Consider the following 26,488-nt stretch of genomic DNA (forward strand, 5'->3'; position numbering starts at 1 on the left):
CAGACCCCTCACCTGTGGATCAGGTTTTAAGGGAAGACTGGGGGTCAAATCTCCTGGAGGGGAGAGTCCACCCAGCTGACCTTTTGGGAACAGAGAATGGAGTGATTGAGGGGATCTTACCAATCCAAAGCACTCTATTGAAAGATGTTGTTCTTACTATGCTTGTAATAGATAACACTATCTCTTCAAGGCAGGGGGAGGAAAACTTTGCATTTCAAAATAGCCTTCACTACAGCTGATAATTCCCAAGTTTTACCACTGCTCTGTCACTGCTTGTAATATTTGACAGCCTTTTGTCAAAGTAAAGCTTGTAGATCTAGAGGGATGTCTGCTGGCTAAATACAACTGGAATTCAACTGAGTTTTGTGTAAAGAACTGTATTCTTGAATACATTTTTTGCGAAATATTTCTAAGCCACAAAACAGCATCTCTCAGCACTCCCAGCAAGCCTGTTTTATAACTTTATGTATTGATTGTTAATCAATCGCCTTAAATTACTCCATCTCATGCCAAGAAGGATGCAGTATTGACCTAAATCTCTGTTCAACAACTCTGTTTTTAGAATGAGATGAAAAGGGCCACTGAAGAGTATGGATTAGGAAGACCTCCATTTTGATCTTACTAAAGAAGTGGCCCTGAAGTTTGAATAGCAGAAGGACCCCATAATTAAAAGCTGGCCTAATACGGGCTTGTCACTAATTGTGCTGGATGACAAAATCCAACAATATCCTTGGTGGGTCAAGGATTTCTGTTTCAGAAAAGAACATTGATAAGTGCACCTGGCTGGCTGATGTACGTCACTCAAGTCTCATCTGTTTTAGCTGTATTAAAATCCATTAAAGAACTGGCTTCCCTTCTTAATTTTTTTTCCTCTTTGCAGGAGCAGTTCTGGGCAGTCAGCCAGCTTATGTATAAAACCACCAGCTTTTTCAGCCACAAAATGACTTCCCGTCTCATGAACCACCAATACACGACTGTCATATAATTCCCCTCAATTTCGTTTATTAACTGATGATTAAAGAGTTTCTACAGAGATAAAGAACTATGGCAGAAGCAAAAAAAAATACTTGCAGTTTTTAGAACATAATACATAACATGCATGGAAAAAAATAAGAGACAGAGATAAAAAGAGTATAATGATGGCCTAATGGGGGACTACCAGAATTCTGTGCATTGATATTAGACCACTACTTTTAAAATAAATTGTAATAAGGTGGTATAAAATAGACAGAGATATGTTGTGTTCAACCCTAGCCTTGATTGAAGCCCTATATTGTTCAAAGTAGGATGGTCACTTAAGTTTATAAACATGTTGTTGAAAGAAAGCCCAGAATTAAGTCAAATATATGGTGTTTAATGAGTCTGTGTGGCCCAAAGAAACAGCTGATTAGAAGTTTTCCAGATGTGGTAAAGTTATAAAATTGTTATAGCAACACAGCAGGATCTTCTTAAAATGAGAGAAACTGTCCATGTACAGACTATAGGAAATGTATTTTGTTTGGGCAGTTTTGATGGGACAAGAATATTGCCTGTTTTGGACACTTCTTTCCTAGGGAGTATTTGCAGCTTACTGATCCTTAGGCAGCATCATGCTCAGTGCATCAACCTGCATCACGAATACGATCCTCTTTATCACAGGGCAGGTCCCAAGGATTTACAATCACACCATGAGCCTTCTTCTTTCCCACTCTGTCAGATATTCCGTCCTGACTAGACAAGGAGATGGAACCAAATGACATCATCGCCTCCCTGGCTGTGTCCTAAGCTACTCCTGTGATATGAACCTAATGTTCCTGATTGCCATATGGTGGGGTGAGATGGCTATTTCTACTCCTACTTTTTTCCTCCTTCCTCTTTCTTAATTCTCATTTTGACTTTTGCCTAATGAGAGTCTGGCTTAGCTAGCCAAGATAAAATTAACCTTGTAACTTTTGGCTGTTATCAGTTTGGCAGAATGAAAGCATTGAAGATCAGCCAAATGTCAGAAAAAAAACAAACAACAACCCCTCCCCCCGACTGGTGAGAGGAAATTAAGAGTAACCTACCCAAACATTTTCCAGAGCCAGGGCAGTAAAGCCAGGGTGCAGGAGTCACTAACTGGCCTGCATGCCAACTGCTTTTCCTACGGTCTTCCATCAATTGAACTACCAGCCTCAGAGACAGAAGCTGCATTTTCCTACCTTTTGCCATTCTTGCCTCTCTCCCTTTGTGATGTTTCTCTTCCTTTATAAGAAGAAAGGGGATCAGACTTTAACAGCAGAACCTAAGAGCTGCCACCTGAACTGATTCTCTCTTTTCTCATTAAATAATTTGGATGCAATTTAAGAGATTCTATAACAGCAGAGACAAAATAAGAGAAATTATAATAAAGATGACTTACTTGATGTTTAATGGTTTAAACATTCTGATTAGTATAGCCTCCTTTTAGTTATGGTTGTTTAATGTTAGTAAGAATCTGTTCTTTGGTAGTGTACAGCAATTAAAACTACATCCCTGGCAACAAAATACCCATTTGAGGGTTTTATACTTCTAATATGTTCAGAGGGGATCCTCCATATTCACACTGAAAATTATTTGTTAACTGCATAGGTATGCCTATTTTTATCTGCCACAACTTCCTGGATGGAATGCTGCTTTGCCTCTCTAAGAGGTGTCTTGAGATATATGGTTGGTGCTTTGACCCTCTTCTAAAGAATACGCAGGACTTGGGAGATCTCTTGTTCTGTGATAGCCTCCAACTCTGTTGATCATGGCATGTGATTTCTTGGAGGAAAGATGTTATATACATGTTAATCCTTCTCAAAAGGTCTAAAACTGTCTCAGATGACCTGGTTTATATCAAGTTTAAAATAGACATGCAGAACACAAGCCAGGGAGAGGTGCGGGAGCAACAGTCCAAGAGCTCTCATCGCAGTTGCCTCCACTTGATCAAAACCAGATTTTAGTCGGTTATTGGAAATGTAATGCTGAGAACGGAGATATGAGTATTTCTGTTCTATGTCTTTAAAATCCTATTATGGGAAGGGGAAACAAGAGGAAGAGATAAGAGAAGGCTGACACTTTTACTGACATTCACACCCACATGTTCATTTATGCACAGTCAGAATACCGTTTCCCCTTATTCACTTATGGTGCTTTTATGATGCATCCAATAAGACATTTCCAGCTGACTTACCTCAGTACTAACTGCTTCATCTGAAGGGTTAATCAGGACTACTGTTTCTAAGACATCACTTCTGTGGTGAAGAATTTTCTGACCTGTAAGCACAGGAGAGGAAAAAAGAATCATGAGGCTTCGCAAGTTAAAACCAACACTTCTTTCACCTAAGCACATGTCCTACAGGGGCCAGCTCTCACGGCACCCAGAGCAAGGACACTAGCAGTGTCACCTGCATGCATCCAGAGATGCCACCAATGTTCCCCTGGATGGGCCAGATCCACTGCTGAAAGTCTCCACCAACTGGCAGTAGCAGCTACCCCTGTCTCTTCCAACTTCCCTTTGTGATTGAATTGTTCCTTGGTGTACTTGTTGGTCTGTCTGAATTAAATTATAAGGTCTTCTGAGTGGGGATTGTGGGCCAGCTTTTATGGGCCAGCTGAGGACATGTCCCCATGTCTTTAATGTGTTTAAGCTACTTCACCTATACACTCTATGAATAATAACACTCTTATGAATAATTTTCTGGGAGAAATTATTTATCAAACATGCAGGATCCTTGCAATGTCCCTGCCCCATATTACTTGATCTTTCAGTTGTACACAGAACTTCTAACGGTCAATGTTATTGTTATTAAACAAGAGTGAACAGACATTCAATATGCAGGTTCCTAAATGAATAGTCTGTGTAGTTTTGGAGCTGTGTCATGGCACATTGGCTTTCATACTTAGTAGTTAGTCTGTCTCCATATTTAATAGTGATATTCATCTTACCGGGAGGGGGTTCCCTAAAACACAACAGGGCTCTTGACATTTTCTTTCTTATGTTAATTGGTGATATGCTTATCAGCATTTCTTTCTGTGAGAACTGCAGCAAGATTAATTAGCAGCTTTATTGTGAAGGGAATGTCATCCAGAAACCCTGACTAGCAATTAGTCCAACAATCAGAATAACTGTCTCTTGCAATAACTGTCTTAGCAGCGTGGTGTCAATTTAGTTAATTAATTGTGGCTTAAAGGAATGTGCAAGGAGCCCAGAGTAAACTGCCCATAGGCTAAGTTGGAAAATTCCTCTTAAAAACCCTTAATATTAATAAATAAATCAAAAGCAAGCAGCATTGTCTGGAAACACTTCCTAAGAAAGTGGTGTTGATTCCACCTGGGTTGCAGGCATCTGTAGCTTCCCATGCAGCCTCACCGTCCCATTTTAAAGATTCCCCAGCAAGAAAATCCAGCATGGGAGTTCCACTGATGTATTTGGAGCTGCACATAGCACTTCCCCAGCATTACCAGCAACAGCTCCTCTTTCTGAAGTACCAGAGGATCACCATGTTTGTGGTGATTCTTCACACATCCTTCCCATCCTTGTGACCCAGCAGGAAAAGAAGGATGAAACTAATAAGGCTTACGTGAGTTTCACTTTGCTGTTTCTCTTGTGGGCCCCTCTAGGGAAAGAGCAGCAATCCTGAGGGACCACACAAGAGACAAAGAAGGGGAGGAAAGACATGGAAATGAGGATGAGGCAGATAAACAGGAATGGAGAAAGGGGAACAGAAATATACAACTGGCTGATGGAACAGGGATGAAGCATACAAATGGAGGAGGACAGACACTCGAGCATCAGGCTAGTGGCAGACCAGGAGAATTAAGGGCCAAGCTGGATCTTCCATTCTCTGTGCCAGAGAGGGGAATGTACTATGACTATGAGGGTGAAGGGTTGTTAGCTATCTGGTAAGAGGAATGCTAAAATACCATTCATACAATGTAAGTGGCTGTCTTTCTCCACTGGGAGGCCATTGTTTCCTCTTTGTGTCTTTCCTTTTTATAAAGTGGCTGGTTGGGGAAAATCTCTTGTTACTATGTATAGGAGATCTTATTACATGAAAGAACCAAGGTCCCAGACTGTCTATGTGTGTCTGAAATAAAAGGTGTGGAGGGAAAAAGAAACATACAAAATCCTGGGGAGGTGAAGACACACAAATAAAAGAGGACAGAGCTAATAAAAAAGCAATGAAATACAAAATGGGGTAGTATAATTTAAGAGGAGAGATTGTATTTAAAGATTTTTGGCTAATAAAGGGGAAGTACCTCGAAGCAGCATCCTGGAAACCCCATATTCACCCATGTCATATAATTATTATATATTTCATACAAACCATGCCATATAAAATATCACGTGAAAGATCCTGATCTGCTGAAACCCACTGTTCTGTCCAAATATGTATATTGTTAGTGTATATGAGTTATGAGATTTTGCTGTATGGTTGTTAGTGAAGTACGCTGTGAGTTTGGAAGTCGCACAATGCTAGTTCTCCAGTGACAACGACAAAGGAGGTGATCAACACCGAAATTATGTCTGATTTTGATATGGTGTGAGGTAAAGAAATTGAGGGCCAAGTGTCTATATGCCTTCAGCCTCACAAGATTTTAAACCATTTTTAAAAAATTAGCTCAAATAGATTTTTAGAGCAATTAGCCACTAATTTTATAAAACACTGCAGCTGTTCCTCTTTAAATGCTATTACTACCTTTGGAAAATGCCTTCAGTGACGTTTTTGCAACAACTCAGGCTCAGTCCCAACCTACATGGTTATACTAGATGTACCTGTGCAAACGAAAACCATCTGCTTTTTCTTTCATAATGCCCTCAAACTGATGAAAAGCTGTGGGGATTCCTACAGCCCAAGATTAAAAAACTGCATATAAAAATGAAGCAGTTTTTGCAGTCATGGGAGTATCCTTGACAAGGTTTTCCCAACTTTCAGTTCATATAAAACTCTAAAAATCTTTCTCCCTACCATAACTGCTCTTACAGCTGCTAATATGCTTCTATGTAAACTTTCAAAGAGCAGTACAGACTTAACGAGGGCTGCTGCTGGTTTGCCAAGAATTTTCATAATGTTTGCTTAGAAGGAAGGAAGAAAAGCCATTAAAATCTTGCAGGACATCATTGACAGCAGAGGAGCAGAAGCAGTATGGGCATTTGTCAAGCTGGAAACTGACTTAATGGTACAGACCCCAGGCCACCAAGTCAGCAACAATGTATGTAAAAGAACATGGCCCACTCTGAAAGTTTAATTTTTAAAAAATTAGCTCAACTAGATTTTTAGAACAAATGGCCATTAATTTTATAGAACAGTCACCCCTGTTTGTAAAGTGTCAGAAGAGATGAAGAAAACATCATTTACACCTGCACAGAGTGAGTGCAAGGAAACATTGGCCATTTTACCTACTTCTAGTCTCTGGATACCATGGATGAAGATGGATTCATGTTCTATTTAAAGAAATTAGGAAATTAAGACTGATAGTCTTGGAAGAAATATTTTATGTCTTGAATAATCTTAGAATGTATTAGATAAAAGCTTTGGTTAAAAATATATAGATCATAATATAGAATCTTGCACATATATGGTGCTGGTTTGATTCTGGACCAAGTCAACAGTGATCAGAAGTAATTACCATGTGACAGTTCCTCTGTGTATGAATTAAGTTGGTATCAGTCCAGTTCTGGTCATGCAACCACATCATTAAACCCACTGGATCAAATCTTGATCTCAGTTATACTGGTATAACTGAGATCAGGATTTGGTCCACTACAACTCCTGGTGCATTGTTAGGTAGTCACGCTTGTTAAAGAATTGACTAAACTATCCTCTCACAGAGCTGACCTCTCCAGGTCAAGGTTGACCATGTCAGTTAGGCAGCATGGAAACCCTTTTATTGCTAGCATTCATATTATCCCTATTCTATGGATGGCTATATCACAATTCATTTTATAAAATTTGCGTATAAAAATTATAAATGAAAGGCAAGTGTAGGTAAGGAGGCACTGCTATGAGCCTAATTATTGCTGTATTTATCATTACCCAGCTTTGCTGCATAATACTAACCCATCAGGGATGCATGCTTTTGCCAAAAAGCAAGTCAACAGAGATGTTACCATCAGCTCTTAACCCCATCAATCATTAATACCAATGCTTGGTTGCACAATGTAAATCAATTCTCTTTCTTACGCAAATGAAATTTTAAAAAGCAGCATCTGTGGAGTTCTCTGGAGAAACAATTGTAATAAAAAACAGCCTGTGATAAATATGGCTAGAGGGGATGAGAGAGAATGCAATCCATTTGCAAACAAGGAGCGTTCAACACATGAGCTAACATTTAATAGTCTTTGCCTGGCAGTTTTTAACAACTATTTCTCATTCAGAAAAATTTTAAAGTTTCTTTTCTTTTCCAAAAGCATGAACAACGTTTTACCGGTATCATTACACAACATAGGGTTAACAGATGATAGAGTGAGCAAAGCATGATTTTTTTCCACACTGCTAGTGAATAGAAAGTAAACTCTCAGCAGCTAGAGACGCTCAAAGTACTCTATGTACTTGTAAATTAGCTTTGATACACATAGCTCTCTCCATGCCTTTGTCTTGGGGAAACATTCCTGGATTGCTGGTGACACTAAGGAAAAACGTAAAACACAAATCATACTAATTTCAAGCGTCCCACTCCAACTTCCAGAAGAATTTTTTTATGGATAAAAATAATACTTCAGGGAAAAACAATGCACCCCAACAGAATGATATTATGTTTGAGGAACAGCAATCAGTAAATCCCTTTTCAGTTTCTTTGGATGCAAGCAAAGGAAAAGGCCCTGCATATTTTCAGTGTTACTGTGAACAAACAAAAGCCCTATTTATGGACATTACACATCTATTCACACATTAGAGGCTTGATTCTCTACTGCCATGCACCTTGTATAGTCATTTTCACCTGCTAAGAGAGAGAGTGCATGATGGTTTTTAAATGTTATTAAATCAAGATTACAAACACACCCACACTTACACAGGTGACAGCATTTCACATGTGTAAAAAACTACATAAAGGGGCCAGGCAGTGGACACTCAGACCCTCCTTTATAGCTAAATTCAAAAGGACAAACTACTCCCTTAACAAAAATTGAAATAATAAATATTTTGAAGTCTACCCAAAAGATTTCAGCTGTTAAAGACAACATCAGCTAGGACATTTGAGCTACAAAGTTGGCAGAAGAGACTGTAACAGAGCATGTCAACAATCACATTAGAAACCAGCTCCTGATGCTCATGAATCCTTGCAGCAAAATTTGCTTTACCCTACCCTTAGGTGAGGAGGACGGATACCAAGGATCCAAGCAAGAGATCCCTTTGAAATGAATGAGGATTTTGGCTTAAAAACAACAGTGCAATATAACCCCAAGGTTGACCGCCCTCCCCCTGCCATTTGAATCTTCATTTAGTCATTAAAAAAATATCTAAATCGTCAGGGGCCTTGGATAGCTCCAAACTACTGTCCCTAATACAGCAAACAAAAAATAGGACCTTTTTACTCTTCCACCTTCTTTGGATGTTGGGGATCTCAAATTGAGACCCTCAAAAGGACATTTAAACCTCAGTGTTAGGCTAACACAGTTGCTTTCCATTATTCACAAGGCAGACAGTATGAGTTCTGGAAGGCTCATCTTCCGATAGTGAATTTTTTAGTGAGTAAAAAAATGCATTTGTTCTGGTGTTTTTAACACAAACACACACCACCAAGTAATGCTAAAATTGTGACACAATCCAATATCCTCTGCACCAGCATCCTTGAGGCCCCCTCCCCCCCGCCACAACTGCACACTTCCAGCTGAAGAAGAAAGGATCAAGATCCTCTCTACATCAGATCCTTAATTAGCTAGAGAAATCATTTGTTAATGACATGAAGCACTCCTTCCCTCTCATCCCCAGGGTCTGAACACAGTACTTCAGGCCTCTAGTGACCCAAACTGCATCATTATCACCAGGCTGAAGCAATACAGCTCACTGAGAGCACTTAAGAGAGTCCATGAGTGAAAAAGTGGATTTTGTACACTGATCAGTAACCTCATTAGAATCTGAATGAAAAATGTTTCAGCAAGACTGACAGCAGTGCAGAACCAAACTGCCCGACTGGAACACAGGCTTGTGCATGTAAAGGCTGAGGCTTAAAAAAAAATATGGTAGAATAACTAGGAAATGGTAAGTTTTAAAAAACAACAACAGATACATGGGTTTTATGTTGAGACCCAAGCAAGAACAGGGTACCTAAGAATTTAGGACAGACCATCTGGCAGTGAGAGAAAAGGATCTGCACATTTTCGTAATGGAAAGGATCTTCTATTTTCTTAATGGAAAAAGTAGTTTAAAATATTCTAGTGCATGGGTGGGCAAACTTTTTGGCCCGAGAGCCACATCGGGGTGCGAAACTGTATGGAGGGCCAAGTAGGGAAGGCTGTTCCCCCCGAACAGCCTGGCCCCCGCCCCCTATTTGCCCCCTCCCACTTCCAGCCCCCTAACTATCCGCCTTAGAACACCTGACCCATCCAACCCCCCCGCTCCCTGTCCCCTGACTGCTCGCACCCCGACAGGCCCCCCCGGGACGTAGCATGGCTGCAGGGGAGGGGCTGAGGACTAGCCTCCTGGACCATGAGCTCAGAGGCTGGGCAGGACGGTCCCGCGGGCCAGATGTGGCCTGCGGGCCGTAGTTTGCCCACCTCTGTTCTAGTGGGAGGTGATGATTGTGATGATAACATTATTTGCATTGAGGGGCAGTACAGAATCCCTCCCACAAAAGCAAACAAAGTGTACTCTCTTCCAGTGATACTAAAATTTTATTTTTTGGAATTGGAGAATAGTGAAAAGGAAAGGAGTCTTCAGAAATTTCAAAAGAAAGGAGACAGAATTACAGGAACAAGAGAAATCAAAGCTAAATTTAGCATAACTCCATTTAAATAAGGAAAGATGCATCCACTTCCTCCAGGGCTGAATTTGACCTAATGGTTTCCCCAAATCTTAAGCGATGGATGGAAAAAATTTTCTTCAATGGGAATAAATCTGAATAGCTGAATGGCAGTACTTTACTTTATATGGCTTCTGTATGAAAACAAAATATATATTTACTGCGATGTTGAGTTGACAAGACAGCTTTGAACAAAAGTTAGCTCTGCAAGCATTACTGAGAACTCTGACAGTAACAAAGATATGGAAGACTGAAATTGACTGCAAAGTGTTATTTGACTGCAAAGTGTTGTTTCCCTGCCATGATTTAAACCACTTTGATACATACACAGTTGCTACAGTTTAATTCTAAGAAAAAGTATGTTAGGTCTTTGTCTTTTAAATATTTTGGGTTCGTCTGCCCTGCAGTTTGATGGGTTTCTCTGTTTGGAACTGTGGACTGTGTTATTATTCTGAATTTAATTACTGTGATGCACTCGTTCTCCCTCTTCCCATCCCTCAAAATAGTTTCTCTAAAAGCTCTCCCCACCCCCCCAAAATGGAGTAAGCAATCAAATTTCATATGGTTCAACCTCAGTTTTGTGACTGGCTAGAGGTTCAGGTCTTTCCCCTTAAGACTAATAACTTGACAACTAAAAATCCCTCAGCAGTAATACCTGCAGTGTGTTGTAGTTTTTTTAAAATGATTTTTAACAACCAAAATCAAAACCAGTCAAACTGATTTTCTTTTAACCATTGAGCTGACACCTCATCAGGCAAGACTTCATTTGGGCTCTCACTTGCATGTAATAAAGCCCTGAAAATAGAGGATTAAAGCAAAGATTTTGATGCAGATTGAACGGTAACTGTACATGATCCAAGTTTACCAGGCCTCTATCTGAATCCCTTGAATAGCAGTGAGAGAAAACAAGTTGACCAATTTGTTGCTAATTCTTCAATTGAATTGATATCTTCTGCCTAAAAATTTATACTATAACATTTTCTGCCTTATAAAATGAGCTCTGCTGAGGATTGCTATAATTACCACGCTACTACTTGAATACTTTGGGGTTTCTTTACACCACTGCAACAACTTCCCAGTGAAATTTTTTGAAGTAAATTGAATGCACTAAATCAAGTTGTTTGCAGATACACTGTTGATTAACAGACTAATTGTACCAACTTTTTATCACTAAATATTGATTTGCTGCATCATTTGCCAATTTTACGTGACATTTAACTTGCTGTCAAACTACTGCCATATAGCAAGTACAGGCAAACTTCTGACCTTTCACCTCCATTAGTTACTATCGGGAGAAAATTCTCACCCACAACAGTCATTTCTGACTTTCAAAAATAGCTTTTTCTCATACTTTTTCATAAATTTCAGTTTAAAGGTTTTTCTACCATAAGAAAGACATTCACAACACTGATACCCCTTCAAGCCAAAAAACAACCAACCAACCAAATAAATTAAAATCCCTAAAACTTCCAAAGAAAATCTGAAACAAATCAACCTGAAAAGAACAAAAAAACCGCCAACAAACGTAAATAAAATAAATAAAAGACACAAACCCTACCCCAAGCAGAGATTTTATTCCAAAATGGAGAAGTGCCAGAATCTCCATAAAGTATACTAGGGACTTTGTTTTCAATTTTACAGATACTACGGTGATGCGTGGCAGTTTAAAACCAATACAAAGATATACAGATGAAGATCAACAACAAAATACAACAAATGTCTATAAATGTTGCTTTCCCAAAGAGTGGGAATCCTAATTCTGCCGATAAATAAATTTACTCTTGATACAGCTTACGGAAAAAGTATTTTCAGTAATTAGCCACCAGGCACTGATCTGTTTATTTATTCAACTGTAAGTTATTGTCCATCTAGCAAGAAAATATACTCTGCTTTAGAGAGAGTTGAAAAGACAATGTCCCTGCCACCAGGGGCTTGCAATCTCTTCAAAAAAAAATAAAAAAAAAATAAATCAATAATTCAAGTAGAGAATGTTGAAGTGTTTTAAGGAACAATTCAAAGGCAAAGCTGTTACTGAGTGGGTGACTGGCTAAGCCTTTGAGCGTTAGTTTCTGGATTTCTAGTGTAAGTAGGGATTCAAAATTCAAACTGACTACATGTGCATACCAGGGTAACCAGCTGTCCGTTTTCACTGAGTTTTTTCCCAATTATGATGGCTAGTCCCAATGTCCCAGCTGGTTGTAGTGAAACTGGGAGGTGGCCAACCACCTGGCAACCCTGTTTCCCCTCTTTTTAGCTAGCCACTGCTCTCTCCCCGTTGCTGTCACGTCACAACTGTCTTTTTGCTGGGTCCAAGTGTGCAACCTCTTCTTCAGCCAGCTGCTCCTTTATTGAATTGGGCCCTTTACCATCCATGCCACAGAGCATATGGCATGATCCCACATGCCCCATATTTCACTGTTAGGTAGTGTGGCAAACTGAATGGCGAAGTGACCAGCCAAGAAAAAGAGTCAGCACTAGCGCAGCTAGGCCCATCAGCTGCCAACTGCGAGCAGCAAGTTGCAACAGTGGCGGCGTAATAAGTCAGTGCAGCATTAGGAGCCCACCCCAATATAAGCAGCAGCAAGATCATGTAAGTAGAGGGAAGTGGAGCAGATAGGGTGTGGTTGGGCAGGGAAGGTGCAAGCGAGTTGGGGAAAAAGAGAGAGAGAGCCAGCATATCTGGGCAGAAAAAAAGGGAGGATACATGGCCGTCTGTAGGAGAGGGAGTGTGAGTGCCCGCTGAAGGAATGTGGGAGCCTGGAGGGGAGAAAGCAAGAAAGCTAGGTGGAGTCTGTAAGAAGTGGACACCTAATCCTTAAAAAACATCTTAACCCGTATTGGCTCTCTCTGTGTGCTGCAAGCTCTTTTCTATCAGTTTCATGGTAACAAATGGCAGGTTTATATTTCATATAAACAAGTCTCTTTCTGGATTTTCCTTTAAAACATTCAAAGGTAAATGTGGTTGATTACTTAAAAAGGAACAAGTTAATCTTGTTTAGGATTGTCCTTACATCTTGTTTTTGTAGACTTGTAGTACTGTATTTTAATAGTACTTGCCAATATATTATCTGAGCAACTCACATATGTTAATGAATTTATCTTTAGACTCTCTGTCAGGTGTGGAAGTATGATTATCCCCATATTATATAACTGGGAAACAGGCACTGAGATATAAAATGACTTGTCCATGGTCACACAGGACATCTCTGACACAGCCGACAACAGAATCTTAAGTCAAAGTCCAGTGTCATAGCCACAAGTTAAGTATATCTGATGGAAGCATCACAATGTGATGCATCAAAAAATGTTGACTATTTAAAAATCTATTAACAATGAATGACATTTCTTTTTCGATGCACTTACTAAGTCACCTTTTTTGGCTACTGTCTACTGCTCAGTCAGTGGTAAGATAACTGCAATTCTTTTATTCCATGTATCAGAGTGCCTGACCATACACACATACATCATTTAAAAACATATCTTAACTATTCAATATATTAAAACTTTAAATAAAACGGCAGAAGAAAACAGAAACCAGGACCCTCACCCTGCTCCCACTGAATAGGAAATTTTCATTGACTCTAGCAAGAGCAGGAGCAAATCTAATCCATCCCATCCTCTATTTTTCATCAATTTCTTATAGAGAGAAAGTTATGTGTATCATTTTAAAATAGTCATCAAGCTTTGTAAACCTCCATTTTATAAGCATCATGCTCATAGGAGGCTATTGCAGTAAATTCATCATACTGTCTGAGCAAACCTTCATTATAAGGATGCAATAATTCTTTCATGTTCTCATAATAATCTTTCCCCAACCCTATCCCCCTAATTTTAAATACCTAGAAAATGGCAAGGACAGGGAAACACCTTTTCAGGATTTCCACCAAATACTACAGCTGTAACATTATAACACTAAGATTTTTCTGCAGAGGTGAATGTGAATTTGGAGTGTTGGTTTTCAGTTACACAGCATATTGTCCTATTACCCACATAATTGGCAGCTAACATGTGGTGTGATGAAAGACTGCAGTGATCTGGAGCTGACTCATCAATCCTGAAGGTTACTGAAGTCCCAGGCCTGGAACTTTACTGGGAATAATACCAACCAGAGAAAGGAAAGGTAACATGGCAATGTCAAACGCTCTCTTGTCTAGGACAAAAAAGTACATTTCTTCTTTCAGTACCTGAACACATTTATGACCTAGAAATTAAAATAATCATGAGTGTTGCAGTCTAATTCCAAGTGTAATCTCCTCTATAATTGTTCAGATAATCTGATATTTTAACCTTATGTAACTATTCAAGAAATAGAAGATCACTTTTACAGCTCAATTTGGTGTAATTACTGAAAAGCTAAACAGCATATTATTCTGCAAAAATAGGTAACTCTTTGCTCAATATCTCTATGGGCCTCATTTCAGGATCATTACCTATAAATGCAACACCCGAAGCTCCAGTATTTATCAAACAGAATCTAGCACCATAGTTTGCAGGAGTGGTTTTTATCTTAAGTATTCTCCTATTATACTAGGCAACCAATACATGTTCAGTGGTGCAAGGAAACTATTAGTGGGTTGTATGAAGATGCTCAGCAAATTCAATCTCAGGGGGAAAAAATGTTTGGGGCTTATTTCAAGTGTGGTTTTACCTGGAAAAGAAGCATGAGGGCCATCCCTTTATCACAGCATGTGATAGCTGGGATAATAATTAAATAATTCTGGGCCTGATCCAAAGCCCATTGAAGTCAACAGAAGTATTTCCACTGACTTCAGTAGGCTTTAGATCAGGCCCTCTGACTGTAAAATATCTTAACTGTTGAAATGAAAGCTAAATAGGAAATGCCAGTATTACCTTTCTCCTCAATGGAATTTAATCTACAGTATTGTTCAAGACCCTTAATATACTTGTAAAAGTCTCAGCTAATTGTACATTATCATTTTTCTCTCTTTTTTAACATTGTTATTGTAACTCTCAGTGATGGTTCACAGCTCAGAATGCAGAAATTAGTTCACAGATTCCATTAACTCAGAGTTTAGGGTCTCCTAATGCTAGAGAACTGCCCAGGGTGAGTCTGCTTCAGAGGCTTTGATCTTGTGGGATGCTACATTTTCCAATTTATCTTCTTCTGTTGCTCTCGCCAGCTGCGGAGCTCTGCTCCCACTGTGTGGACTGTCAATGAAGTGACATTTGTTAGAGTACTTTCCTCTGCAGCACTGTGTGCCAATGCTTCAAAATGTAGGATTTCACTGAACTTCACTATAACTACCAGCACAATACACTGAAACAGAACACAGCACAGTAACATCAGAAGAAAGCAAGCAACGCAAGAATGCCTGGAGTGGAAATAAAACACTGAATTGAAAGGAAGGATGAGAACAACCCCATTGTAAGAGGAAAGGATAGAAGGGGAGAAGAAACCACACACAATGGAGGAAAAGCAAGCAAGATGATTGAGTACAAAAATAATGCTGGGCCAAAGATTGCTTAGTTACACCAGACATAAGAGTAGATCTGGAGTAATTGCACTGATTTCAGTGGAGTTACTCCAGATTTAAACTAATGTAATGGAGAAAAATTTGGCCTAATCATATTTTAAAATTGAATTTTTGAATCTGCAGTGAAGCAATAAATTCTTCAGGAGAACAATGGAGTTTTTAAAATTTCATCTGAGGGATTAAGAACTCTTCAATTCCCCCAGTCTCTGAGTGAGCTCTGTGTTTGATATCAGTCTGGAAAATATACTACCTCACAAAAACGTAGGGCTGGCAGGGACCTCGGGGTGCTAGAAAAAAGATCAGGTGCCCTGAGATATGTGCATATGCTCCAGGCTCAGTGACTGCTTCCTTGCTCTTGGTTGTAATGAGACCCAGGCACTTCTGAGAACAGGACCTAGTCCTTGTATCTCAAAAAGGGTCTCTCTGCTTTTGCATCAAGGTCTTTTGTCTGGTGAGGAACCAAAAACTTCTGAGGAGGACAAGACCAGGCCTCAGGCCTGATAAAGGTCTTGCTTCTCTTGCTTCAGGCTGTGTGTCTGTCTGGAGTTTTCCCTGAGATCTTTGCTTACAGCATTACTCAGACTGGAGACAGCAGAGAATGATCTAGGAAACCTGTTTGAGATTTCTGTTCTTCACAGACATCTCTGGCTGATTTTAACTTCAGCCTTTTACTTCCCTTTCTATCAGGGGAAAGTGTCTAGATTTTGATTATTTCACAAACTCTAGTCTACAGTAACATTTCTAACAAGATGGGCTCTCATCACTATGGCAATTGGAGCCAAACCCAGAGCTCCAATTAGAAGCCTTTGGAGGCAGTTCCTATTCTGGAATCAATGCTGCAAATGGGACTGTAGTTATATGATCATCTGCCATCTCCATGGAAAGTCTCCAGGGAGTTACGTACATATATAGTTTGGTGTAAACAAAAAATATACTTTTCCTTTAAATTGGTATTCTTTTATACAGACTCTAGTTTATTCCAATATTAAAGCTCTTCAGTTTATATGGACTGTCTCTCCTTTCTCTCAATTAAACAGAGAAAATCCTCTGACGGCCAATGAATAATGAATGAATAATGAAGATTTGCTGGCATCTCCTGCAAACTATATTGCAACTGGACTTGGGTTCCAGCTTTGCTGTTAACTTTACAGTATATAACATAATTTATGGCTGAGTTTTTATTTACTCTGCCAGTCAACAAAGTTTCTTCCTAAGGTTCTTTGTAACCTAACCACTTAATCTCCACTGTAAAATACATTACACACAATAAAAACAACCCAAATCCTTTAAAATCACATCCTGATTGTTTGTTTGCCATAGTATTTCTTTAACCCTATTGCATGCGCCTATATTTTCTTTTCGAGTACCATCAGAGCTTTAGCTTTTTTCATGAACAAAATGTAATTATAGGATTTTGTATTGTAAACATTTTTGAGCATTTCCTTTTACTTCTTTATAAGCCTTTTAGGAACTCCCCACTCTGCCTACTGTATGTGATCATTACCTTCCAATTTAGCAGTTGTGGAACCCCCCTTGAGCCTTCATGAGCACTGTAAAACCTAACAAGACGCTCTGTTTGTAAGCCTTTAATAAGAATTGGGCTTAAGTTTTTTCCCTGGCAACCAGCCAGCTTACCAATTCTACAGAAGCTGTTGCCCAGGGCTTACATTTTGCTTTATATATACACTCAGTGAAAAATATTAAGATAAACAGTGTTACTAATCAATTTCTTAACTTATAGAAGTCACTGTCATACACTAGTAGCAAAACTTTTGCTGACTCGAGACATCAAAGTGACTGCTGTACCCTGAAGAAGAGCTCTGTGTAAGCTTGAAAGCTTGTCTCTCTCACCAACAGAAGTTGGTCCAGTAAAAAAATATTACCTCACACACACACCTTGTCTGCTGTACTCAAAGGCAGAAAGCTTGCTGTAAAAGGGAGGAAACCCAGCTGAAAGCCCAGAAGCATCTTTGCGCTAGGATTCTTTATTGAATATTGGATTCTCTGCTGAGAAGGTGTCTTTGTCCAAAATGATAAATGTAATATGAAATAAACTGCCCATACTAACAATAAAGGCATGTGCTATAAATTAATTACCTAGCGAGCTGCAAACATTTCAAAAGGAAGGAATCAGAAGGTGCAGCTGCTAGATATTTCAGAATAAGAGGAATTATACGCAAGTTTTCATTTCTTAGACAAATACAAGTTTTGTTTAACCATATTCTCTTTTGTGTTTGCCCTTAAAATTTTCCTACCGTATATCCTTGGTACAAACAACTAGCCTGTATAAGGATGCAGCACAAGACACTGGTATCCTGAAATCGAAGTAGCAAATACAAGTAGAAAAACACAAAGTATCTTGGAAAAATACAAAATAGTATCCAAATATATTCAAAAATTGATTTCTCCTAACACCTAAACTCTAAAATTCTACAAAGCAAATATCCTTATTAGTGAGGGGACTCTGATACCAAGAAGCAATGCATTAATGACAGATGGTAGGAGCTCATCCCACTGATATGCAATAGAAAAGAAAAGAAAGAACATCTTATTTTCTTCCTACTGCTTATTAAAACAAAGAACCAAAGTAGCACTTAGGTCCAAAATGTCAGACATCTATTTATCTAATATAACTAAGCTCAATCTTCAGTGTCTTAATTGACTGGTTTGTCAAGGATACTTAAACCTTTGTTTACATCTGGAACACTGAACTAATGCAGTGAAATTATTAAATTTCTCAAGATGACATTTTTGACCAACCCAACTTAAAATTTTACATAACTACATGGATACAGAGTATTAATACAAATTCTCTGGAGCTATATCATTCTGCAAAGAGAACAGCATAACTATTCATAGCTTCTCCACATGTAGTCATGTCAGGCCAAAAGTATCTAACAACCTACCAGCTTCTAGGTGCCTATTCCTATCCTTTTAGGATTCTGCTGCTATGCAGAGAACCAAATGCAAACCCAAACAAGTCCCCAGAAACGCTGCATCCCTACATAATTCATTCTAATGACACTTGGAAAAATAGCTGACCTCTGTAAAACACCTGGAATAAAATTTTGGCTCCACTGAAGTCAATGGGAGTTTTGCCACGGACTTAAAAAATGATTAGGGGACTGGAACACATGAGTTATGAGGAGAGGCTGAGGGAACTGGGATTGTTTAGTCTACAGAAGAGAAGAATGAGGGTGGTGAAACACTGGAATGTGTTACCTAGGGAGGTGGTGGAATCCCCTTCCTTAGAAGTTTTTAAGGTCAGGCTTGACAAAGCCCTGGCTGGGATGATTTAGTTGGGATTGGTCCTGCTCTGGGCAGGGGGTTGGACTAGATGGCCTTCAGAGGTCCCTTCCAACTCTGTTATTCTATGATTCTATGATTCAACAAGGGCATGATTTAACCTTCAAACTCTCCCACCTGAAAACATCCAAACTTTAATAATTATTCTGTTCAAACTAAAGGATTAGGTATTCTTTTCCACATGATGCCAACGCAAACACTTGATACAATCTGGATCATCTGATATAACCTAACAGAGGCACAGAATTAAAAATTACTAATAAGTAAAGGTTGATTTTTTAATCAGATTCACAGATCTCTCTCATAAACACATCAATGTAATCTTTCATCAGCACCAACCCCTGTGACTAAGCCCAATGCTCACAGGAACACTCTGGCTTCACCCTTTGGCTACTGTCTCCACAGCTGGTCTTGGAATGACACAAGGGTTTTGCTGTGCACGATGTCCAAACACTTAACTCTCTACCAGTGGTGCTAGAACCGGGGGACCATGGCCCTTCCACTTTTCGCAGGGGCAGACCCTGTCCCTTTCCCCTCTTCTTCCCAACGAGGTCCCACCTCCCAGCCAGGCTGCCGTGAGGACTCTCCACCGGCCCGTAATGCAGGAGGGGGCTGAGAGCAGCCCCTGGCTGGTGTCCCCGCCCCTGGGCTCCCTGCCTGGCCCAGGGCAGGTGGAGGTGGAGAGTCTGCCGTGACTCCGGGCTGGCTTCCCACAGCTACTCTTGTGGCTCTCCCTGACCTGGCTCTGGCCGGGGTGGAGAGGGCCCTCGGAGTTACAGCGTGGCCACAGTAAGAGCCTTGCTGCAGGTGGCTGTAGGGAGTCACGAACCCTCCACCTGCCCTGGGGCTGCTCAGGCCAGTTGTGGGTCTGTGTGTGCTGTGCTTATCATGGCCGGGCTGCAGCCCGAGCATCTGGGTCGGGGAGAGCCGCATGGGGAGCATGGTCCCTCCACCTGCCCTGGGCAGAGGCCCAGGGACATGGGCGGGGGCTGCTTTTGCCGCCCCACCCCTTGCTCCAGCTTGGCCGGGGGCGAGGCCTCAGGGGGTGGGGGCTCCAGGGCCCTCCCCAACTTTTGGGAAGACTCCGGCGCCCTTTCTCTCTACACAGCTAATACGTCAGACAGAATTGCCTATAAAGCATCTGCTATTAACAGTAATGTGCCTCCAAGATATTCTGTGAGCGTATCTCCTTAAATATACCACCCAAGAGTCCCGACTGCAATTTTTATACAACTATATGCAAAGCAACACAACAGGAAACAGAATTGTACAGAGTGAGAACAAGGGACTACAGACAGTTCTGAGGATGTGCAACCTGCGCAGGCATGCAAGATGCCTCTCCACACCTCCAGAACAGTAATGTGATGTCACAAACTGAATGCCCTTTAGCTTTGAAGACATTGGCATGTAAAAGTGCTAAACCCACCCAGGAGGAATAACAGATGGAAAGTACAGGGGTGGGTGGGCAGCAAGCCAGGAGGTAAAAGCAAAAGCTGCCTCTTGCTTTGTCAAAATTGGTCAGACTCTTGAGTGTGGAGTATGGGTCCAAATAGCTGGCATTTATCCTTTTCTAACCCAGGGGTGGGCAAACTTTTTGGCCTGAGGGCCACATCTGGGTATAAAAATTGTATGACAGGCCATGAATGCTCAAGAAATTTGGGGTTGGGGTGCGTCCAGAAATGAGCGAAGGGTGTGGGAGGCGGTTCTAGGCTGTGGTGCGGGGTATGGGTGTGTGGGGGCTCCGGCTGGGGATGTGGGCTCTGGGGTGAGGCTGGGGATGAGGGGTTTGGGGTTCAGTAGGGTGCTCCAGGCTGGGACCAAGGGGTTTGGAGAGCAGGAGGGGGCTCTGGGCTGAGGCAGAGAGTTGGGGTGCTGGTTGGGTTGATGGCTCCGTCTGGAGGTTCAAGCTCTGGGGTGGGGGTGGGGAGGATGGGTTTGGGATGCAGGATGGTGCTCTGGGATGGGACCAAGGGGTTCAGAGGGCAAAGGGGGATCAGGTCTGGGGCAGTGGGTTGGGGTCTCAGAAGTCCAGGCTCCGGGCAGTGCTTACCTCAAGCAGCTCTGAGAAGCAGTGGCATGACCCTCCTCCAGCTCCTATGCGGAGGTGCAGCCAGGCAGCTCTGTGCGCTGCCCCGTCCGCAGGTGCTGCCCCTCCGCTGGCCACAGTTCCCGTTCAATGGGAACTGCACGGGGTGGCAGTTAGGGCAGGGGCAGCGTGCAGAGAGACCCCTGCCTGCCCCTACACATAGGAGCTAGAGAGGCGACATGCTACTACTTCTGGGAGCCGCACAGCAAGCCCCTGACCCTGCTCCCAGGCTGGAGTACGGCAAGCCCCTGACCCTGCTCCCTGGTGGGAGCTCGAGGTCTGGATTAAAAGGCCTGACGGGCCAGATGTGGCCTGCGGGCCATAGTTTGCCCACCCCCGCTCTAACCTGTTTCTAGGAAGTAGTTGTGCCCTCTGCTGATGACACAACAACAGGCAACCTCAGTGAGAGGGAAGGCAGCAAGAAGCAGCCACTACTGCAACCAAAAAGTGAGGCTGATGCTGCTTCCAAAAGCTTTATGTTTACCTTGATGTATTTTCTTTCCCCCTCCCACCCATCAAAGGAAGGTGATGGTAGCAGTTCTATAATGACCATCAAATTTAATTGCTTTTGTGCCCAGAAAAATAGGCCCATCTTGCATATAAGATTCAAGAGAACCTTGACTATTGAGAGTTGCTGAATTTTCAACCAGATAAATATTCATAAAGCTCAGAGAAAACCAAAAGTGACCTGAAGAAGTTTTCAGTATTTATTAAAACTAACATTTTTTTTAAATGCAAAGGTCTGTTCTAATAGCATATCACAAGCAGGAACAAGCAATTAGTTAAGTATGATTCTACTTCAGATTTTGTTTGTTGCAACTGATACCATGGCTGGCTTTTCCCAAGCCTTAGCTGAAGTATAAAAACTGCTAAACATTCCTTATGCCTCAAAAATACAAGTCTCTTAGAATATTTATTACTACTCAGTGGGAACAGTAATACAATCCTGGTCTAGTCCTCTCTGAAATCGTAATCATGGTACACCAAAGATTTCCAATTTTAGGGTCTATTCTCTCTAAATGTGTGCTTAAGTCCCATTAATGCCAACAAAAGTTATGTGCATGCAACAATGAAAGATTAGACTCCTTTATTGTTTAAGATTCGGTGGTCTGTCCTGCGCTGCTTTTGGAAAAACCTCAAGGATACTGCAAGAACTATGGGGAGTTAATCTCATTACACACTACTAACAGCATTTATGGCAGTCAGCAAAATGTGTGTTTGTTCCTTAAATCAACCATACATCACCACCTGGTCCCCTACAACTGGAAAACCCTTTCTACACATATGCAGACCAGTTCCAGCCTGGGAGATTAATCTGTGAGCAACTAAGTGCTACAGAATCAAAACATTCTCCCCCACTGAGTACAACGTTTTCACTTTGTCTGAATATTTATAATTAAACAATGGATTATATTTTAAATCATTTAAACTATAAAGATCCTTTTAACAAGTCAACTTTATGGAAATCATGGATTTAGAAACAAATTAATTCAGAACATGTTATGCCGTGATGTTTTTCAGTGGAACCATTACAAACACTGAATGTTTCAAGTTTCTATATCATCAACCCCAACTAATATCCCTCCAAAATATAACTGCTGTAAGGACTAGCTTTAAATACTGTATCAGCAATACACAGCCATTCCAGAAAATACAGAAACTTGTAAAGGATACAATGAGAATGAAAACTACATAAGAGACCCTCCCCCTCCTCCCCATTATTAGCCAACCTTTTCTTTACAGGCTGCCCCATCATAGTCTCAAAGTTATTGGGACACATTCTCAGCAAAGCTCCACTGAAGTCACTGGAACCACACAGATTTACACCAGCTGATGATCTCGCCTCTTGATTACAATTCTGTTCCATCTTCAATAGAAGACTACCTCAGTTAAGAGACCTGTTTAAGTCAGCCAATTGAATGGCTTCTTTAAGCAGGTATCATGTACAAGAACAGCACTGTGAACAAAAAGAACTTTTGACTATGCTGTAGATGACTGATCTCTACCTTCCTACTCTAAGCCAAGCAGATGGGTCATTGCTCATCATCACTTAATAGAGCTCTTATTTTGCCCCTTATACTGGTATAAATCCAAAAGTACCTCAATTTAAGCCAGTGGAGTTACTCTGGATTCCAGAGGGCATAAAGGAAAACAGAATTTGGCCAATACAGTATGGCTATATATCTGGTACATCGATATAGATGTTTCAACTAATATTTCAAAGTAGGTAAAGAACACATAGGAAATTACAATGGGGAGACTCCTTTCATTACAGAAAGGATCTGTGGTCTGCTGCATTACTACCATGTTGTAGATTACAAAGCATCGTGTGTAATAGGAGAGGTCTCAGAGTAGCAGCCGTGTTAGTCTGTATCCGTAAAAAGAAAAGGAGGACTTGTGGCACCTTAGAGACTAACAAATTTATTTGAGCATAAGCTTTTGAGAGCTACAGCTCACTTCTTCGGATGCATGCAGTGGAAAATACAGTGGGGAGATTTTATGTGCTCAAATAAATTAGTCTCTAAGGTGCCACAAGTACTCCTTTTCTTTTTATAATGTGAGACTATTTCTAGATGAGCACAGATAACACCAATGCTCAGGGCATTTATAGCTCTCACCTGGAAGTTCTTCCAAATTTAAAAACCAAATACATTCTGGAATTCCCCCAGTTTAATGGTGGAGGAAAAAGGGGTGGGCTCCTAGTTTTCCCAGGTTTACATCCAGCAATGGTGCTGAGTGGTTGTTCAACTAAAGTATGGTGGGAAATGGCACCAACTTGGTGGGAATACAGGGGTGGAGGGAGGCAAATGCACCCTCCCCCCCGAAGGTTTATGCACTTGCTTAACATTCCATAGGCCGGGGAGGTGGTAGGGGGACATGGTACACTTGCTTTTAAGCAGTCGACCCATACAGCTGGTGCCAGAGTGGTCCAGAGCATCACTCCAGCTACATAGTCACAATGTCATTGAAATGGACCAAGCTGCCTCTCCATACAGATAGAGGGGTGGCAGGGTTACATTTCAGTACATGCCTGACTGGGTGCAAGTGGTTGCAATGTCACTGAAATTTGGCCCCCGCCCCTCCAGCTGGATTTCTGTGTTCAGACAGAGGGGCGGCTGAGCCAAATAGTGTTGTGCCCTGCTGCAGGGGGAGTCTATTTTAGTAGACCAGAGCACACAGGAGTCTGATGAGAACTTGATTCCTGGTGGCACCGGCTCATGCACTGAGTGGATAAGAGAGCAGGGAGACTCCCGGACTGAGGGAGACTGGAGTCTTTGGGAAAAGGGTAGTGGGGAACAAATGAGGACTGGAACAGGTTCCCTGCCAAGATGGGGAGGGGAACCAGAATTTGCCTCCCATCCATTATGAAATATGTGAATTGGTGTCACTTATAGTGGGTGAACCGCAAGAATCTCTGAAGTCTGCCAATGTGAAATACAGGAGAGGAGAGCTAATCAATTTTCCTTTTTATAGATTTCCTTTTTTCAATTATATTTGGCAACGGAGACCAATTTTTAATGCCTTCATTAGTAGCCTGAAGCAATGAGTTAATGAGATGAGACTTTACACAGAATTACTATAGAATATGCACTTGCAAATTTGCTTAAATTTAAATGATAGGGTTGTGTTGGCAGAATTTTTTTAAAAGCACTAACATGTTGAAATATACAGAAGGAAATATGGAAATGTGCCAAAACAGAACAATCTATCTGCACCAAAAAGGGATATACAACATTCTGATTTTCTTTAAAGGGTGTACTGTATATAATTTGCAGCTGTAAATTTTATAATGAGCTGATACACTTTCTCTGAACTGAGTACCCCAGAGCTATATTATTGATGAGTGAACCTCAAAAGATTCAGAGGTTCTGTTTAGATTAAGTGCTTTTTTTTTTAATCCAAACTGTCCCTTTGAGGCCAGTTACCCCTTAACCATGATCTCCCCTCCATTCTTCTGGCTTCTCCCATCAAACAGACTATTTGCCTTCTCTGTGTCTCTGTGCTTTGTGACTTGCCTCCTCCTGGAAATCTTGTTGTGGAGCCCCCAGGTCTGAAAGGCTCTCAATTGTATCCTCAGGGATTACTCTAGTGAAATAATCCACACTCTGAGGCTTCCTTGATAAAAACAATAAGGGACTAGGAGAGCAGAAGAAAGGAGAGCCAGGGGGATTAGAAGATCTCTGGATGATAGGTGATAGGAAGAGATAAAGAAAAGATCTCAGGGAAATAACTTCTCAAGGGAGGGAAATCTCCAACAGATGGAGATAGGGGAAGATGGCAGAATAGACAGAATAAGGAGAGCTTAGTTAAAATTACTCAATAAAGATGCAAATAATTTACTAAACAAATCGCTTGTGCTTTTGTGTGTGATTAGAACTAACTTACCTTAAAAGAATCCTGCAGATTTTCCAAAAATTTACACAGACACTCACGTGGCAGGATGGGGGTCCTATAGAAATTGGCAACATTGCCTGCAGATTTTCAGAAGCCTTATGGTTAGCGCCCATTTTTATCTCAGAATTCTGAGATGAAAATAAATAAAATAATACATAAATAATCTGGAAAAAGGGGCAAACAGTGAGGTGGCAAAATTTGCAGATGATATAAAACTACTCAACATAGTTAAATCCCAGGCAGACTGCGAAGAGCTACTGAAGGATCTCTCAAAACTGGGTGACTGGGCAACAAAATGGCAGATAAAATTCAGCGTTGATAAATTCAAAGTAATTCCATTTCAAATTCAAAGCACATTGGAAAACATAATCCCAACTATACATATAAAATCATGAGGGTCTCAATTAGCCATTACCACTCAAAAAAGAGATCTTGGAGTCATTGTGGATAGTTCTCTGAAAACATCCATTCACTGTACAGCGGCAGCCAAAAAAGCACACAGAATGTTGGGAATCATTAAGAAAGGGATAGATAATACGATAGGAAATATATTGCCTCTATATAAATCCATGGTATGCTCTCATCTTAAATACTGCATGCAGATGTGGTCGCCCCATCTCAAAAGATATACTGGGCTTAGAAAAGGTTCAGAAAAGGGTAACAAAAATTATTAGGGGTATGGAACGGCTGCCATATGAGGAGAGATTAATAAGACTGGGACTTTTCAGCTTGGAAAAAAGACGACTAAGGGGGGATATGATAGGTCTACAAAATCAAGACTAGCGTGAAGAAAATTAATAAGGAAGTATTATTTACTCCTTCTCATAACACAAGAACTAGGGGCCACCAAATGAAATTAATAGACAGCAGGTTTACAACAAACAAAGGGAAGTATTTTTTCATATAACGCACAGTCAACCTGTGGAACTCCTTGCCAAAGGATGATGTGAAGGCCAAGACTATAACAGGGTTCAAAAAAGAATTAGATAAATTCATGGAGGATAAGTCCATCGATGGCTATTAGCCAGGATGGGCAGGGATGGTGTCCCTAGCATCTGTTTGCCAGAAGCTAGGAATGGGTGACAGGGGATGGATCACTTGATGATTACCTGTTCTGTTCATTCCCTCTGGGGCACCTGGCATTGGCCACTGTCAGAAGACAGGATATTGGGCTAGATGGACCTTTGGTCCGACCCAGTATGGCCGTTCTTATGTGGCTAAATAGCTTTAGTGTTTTGTCTATACCCTAATATGAAGT

The 26,488-nt window shown here is 40.9% G+C and overlaps 1 protein-coding gene across 1 annotated transcript in view; it reads right to left on the reverse strand.

Annotated features, from left to right (window-relative positions):
• The window catches only part of MAP1B (microtubule associated protein 1B), a 97,632-nt gene that overhangs the window by 28,821 nt on the left and 42,323 nt on the right, over nt 1–26,488 (reverse strand). The window contains exon 3 of the mRNA XM_073344314.1: nt 3,176–3,258. Coding sequence (XP_073200415.1) covers nt 3,176–3,258 — 83 coding nt within the window. The remainder of the gene's footprint in view (nt 1–3,175; nt 3,259–26,488) is intronic.

This window comes from Lepidochelys kempii, chromosome 5 (assembly GCF_965140265.1).
Source record: "Lepidochelys kempii isolate rLepKem1 chromosome 5, rLepKem1.hap2, whole genome shotgun sequence".
Classification (NCBI taxonomy): domain Eukaryota; kingdom Metazoa; phylum Chordata; order Testudines; family Cheloniidae; genus Lepidochelys; species Lepidochelys kempii.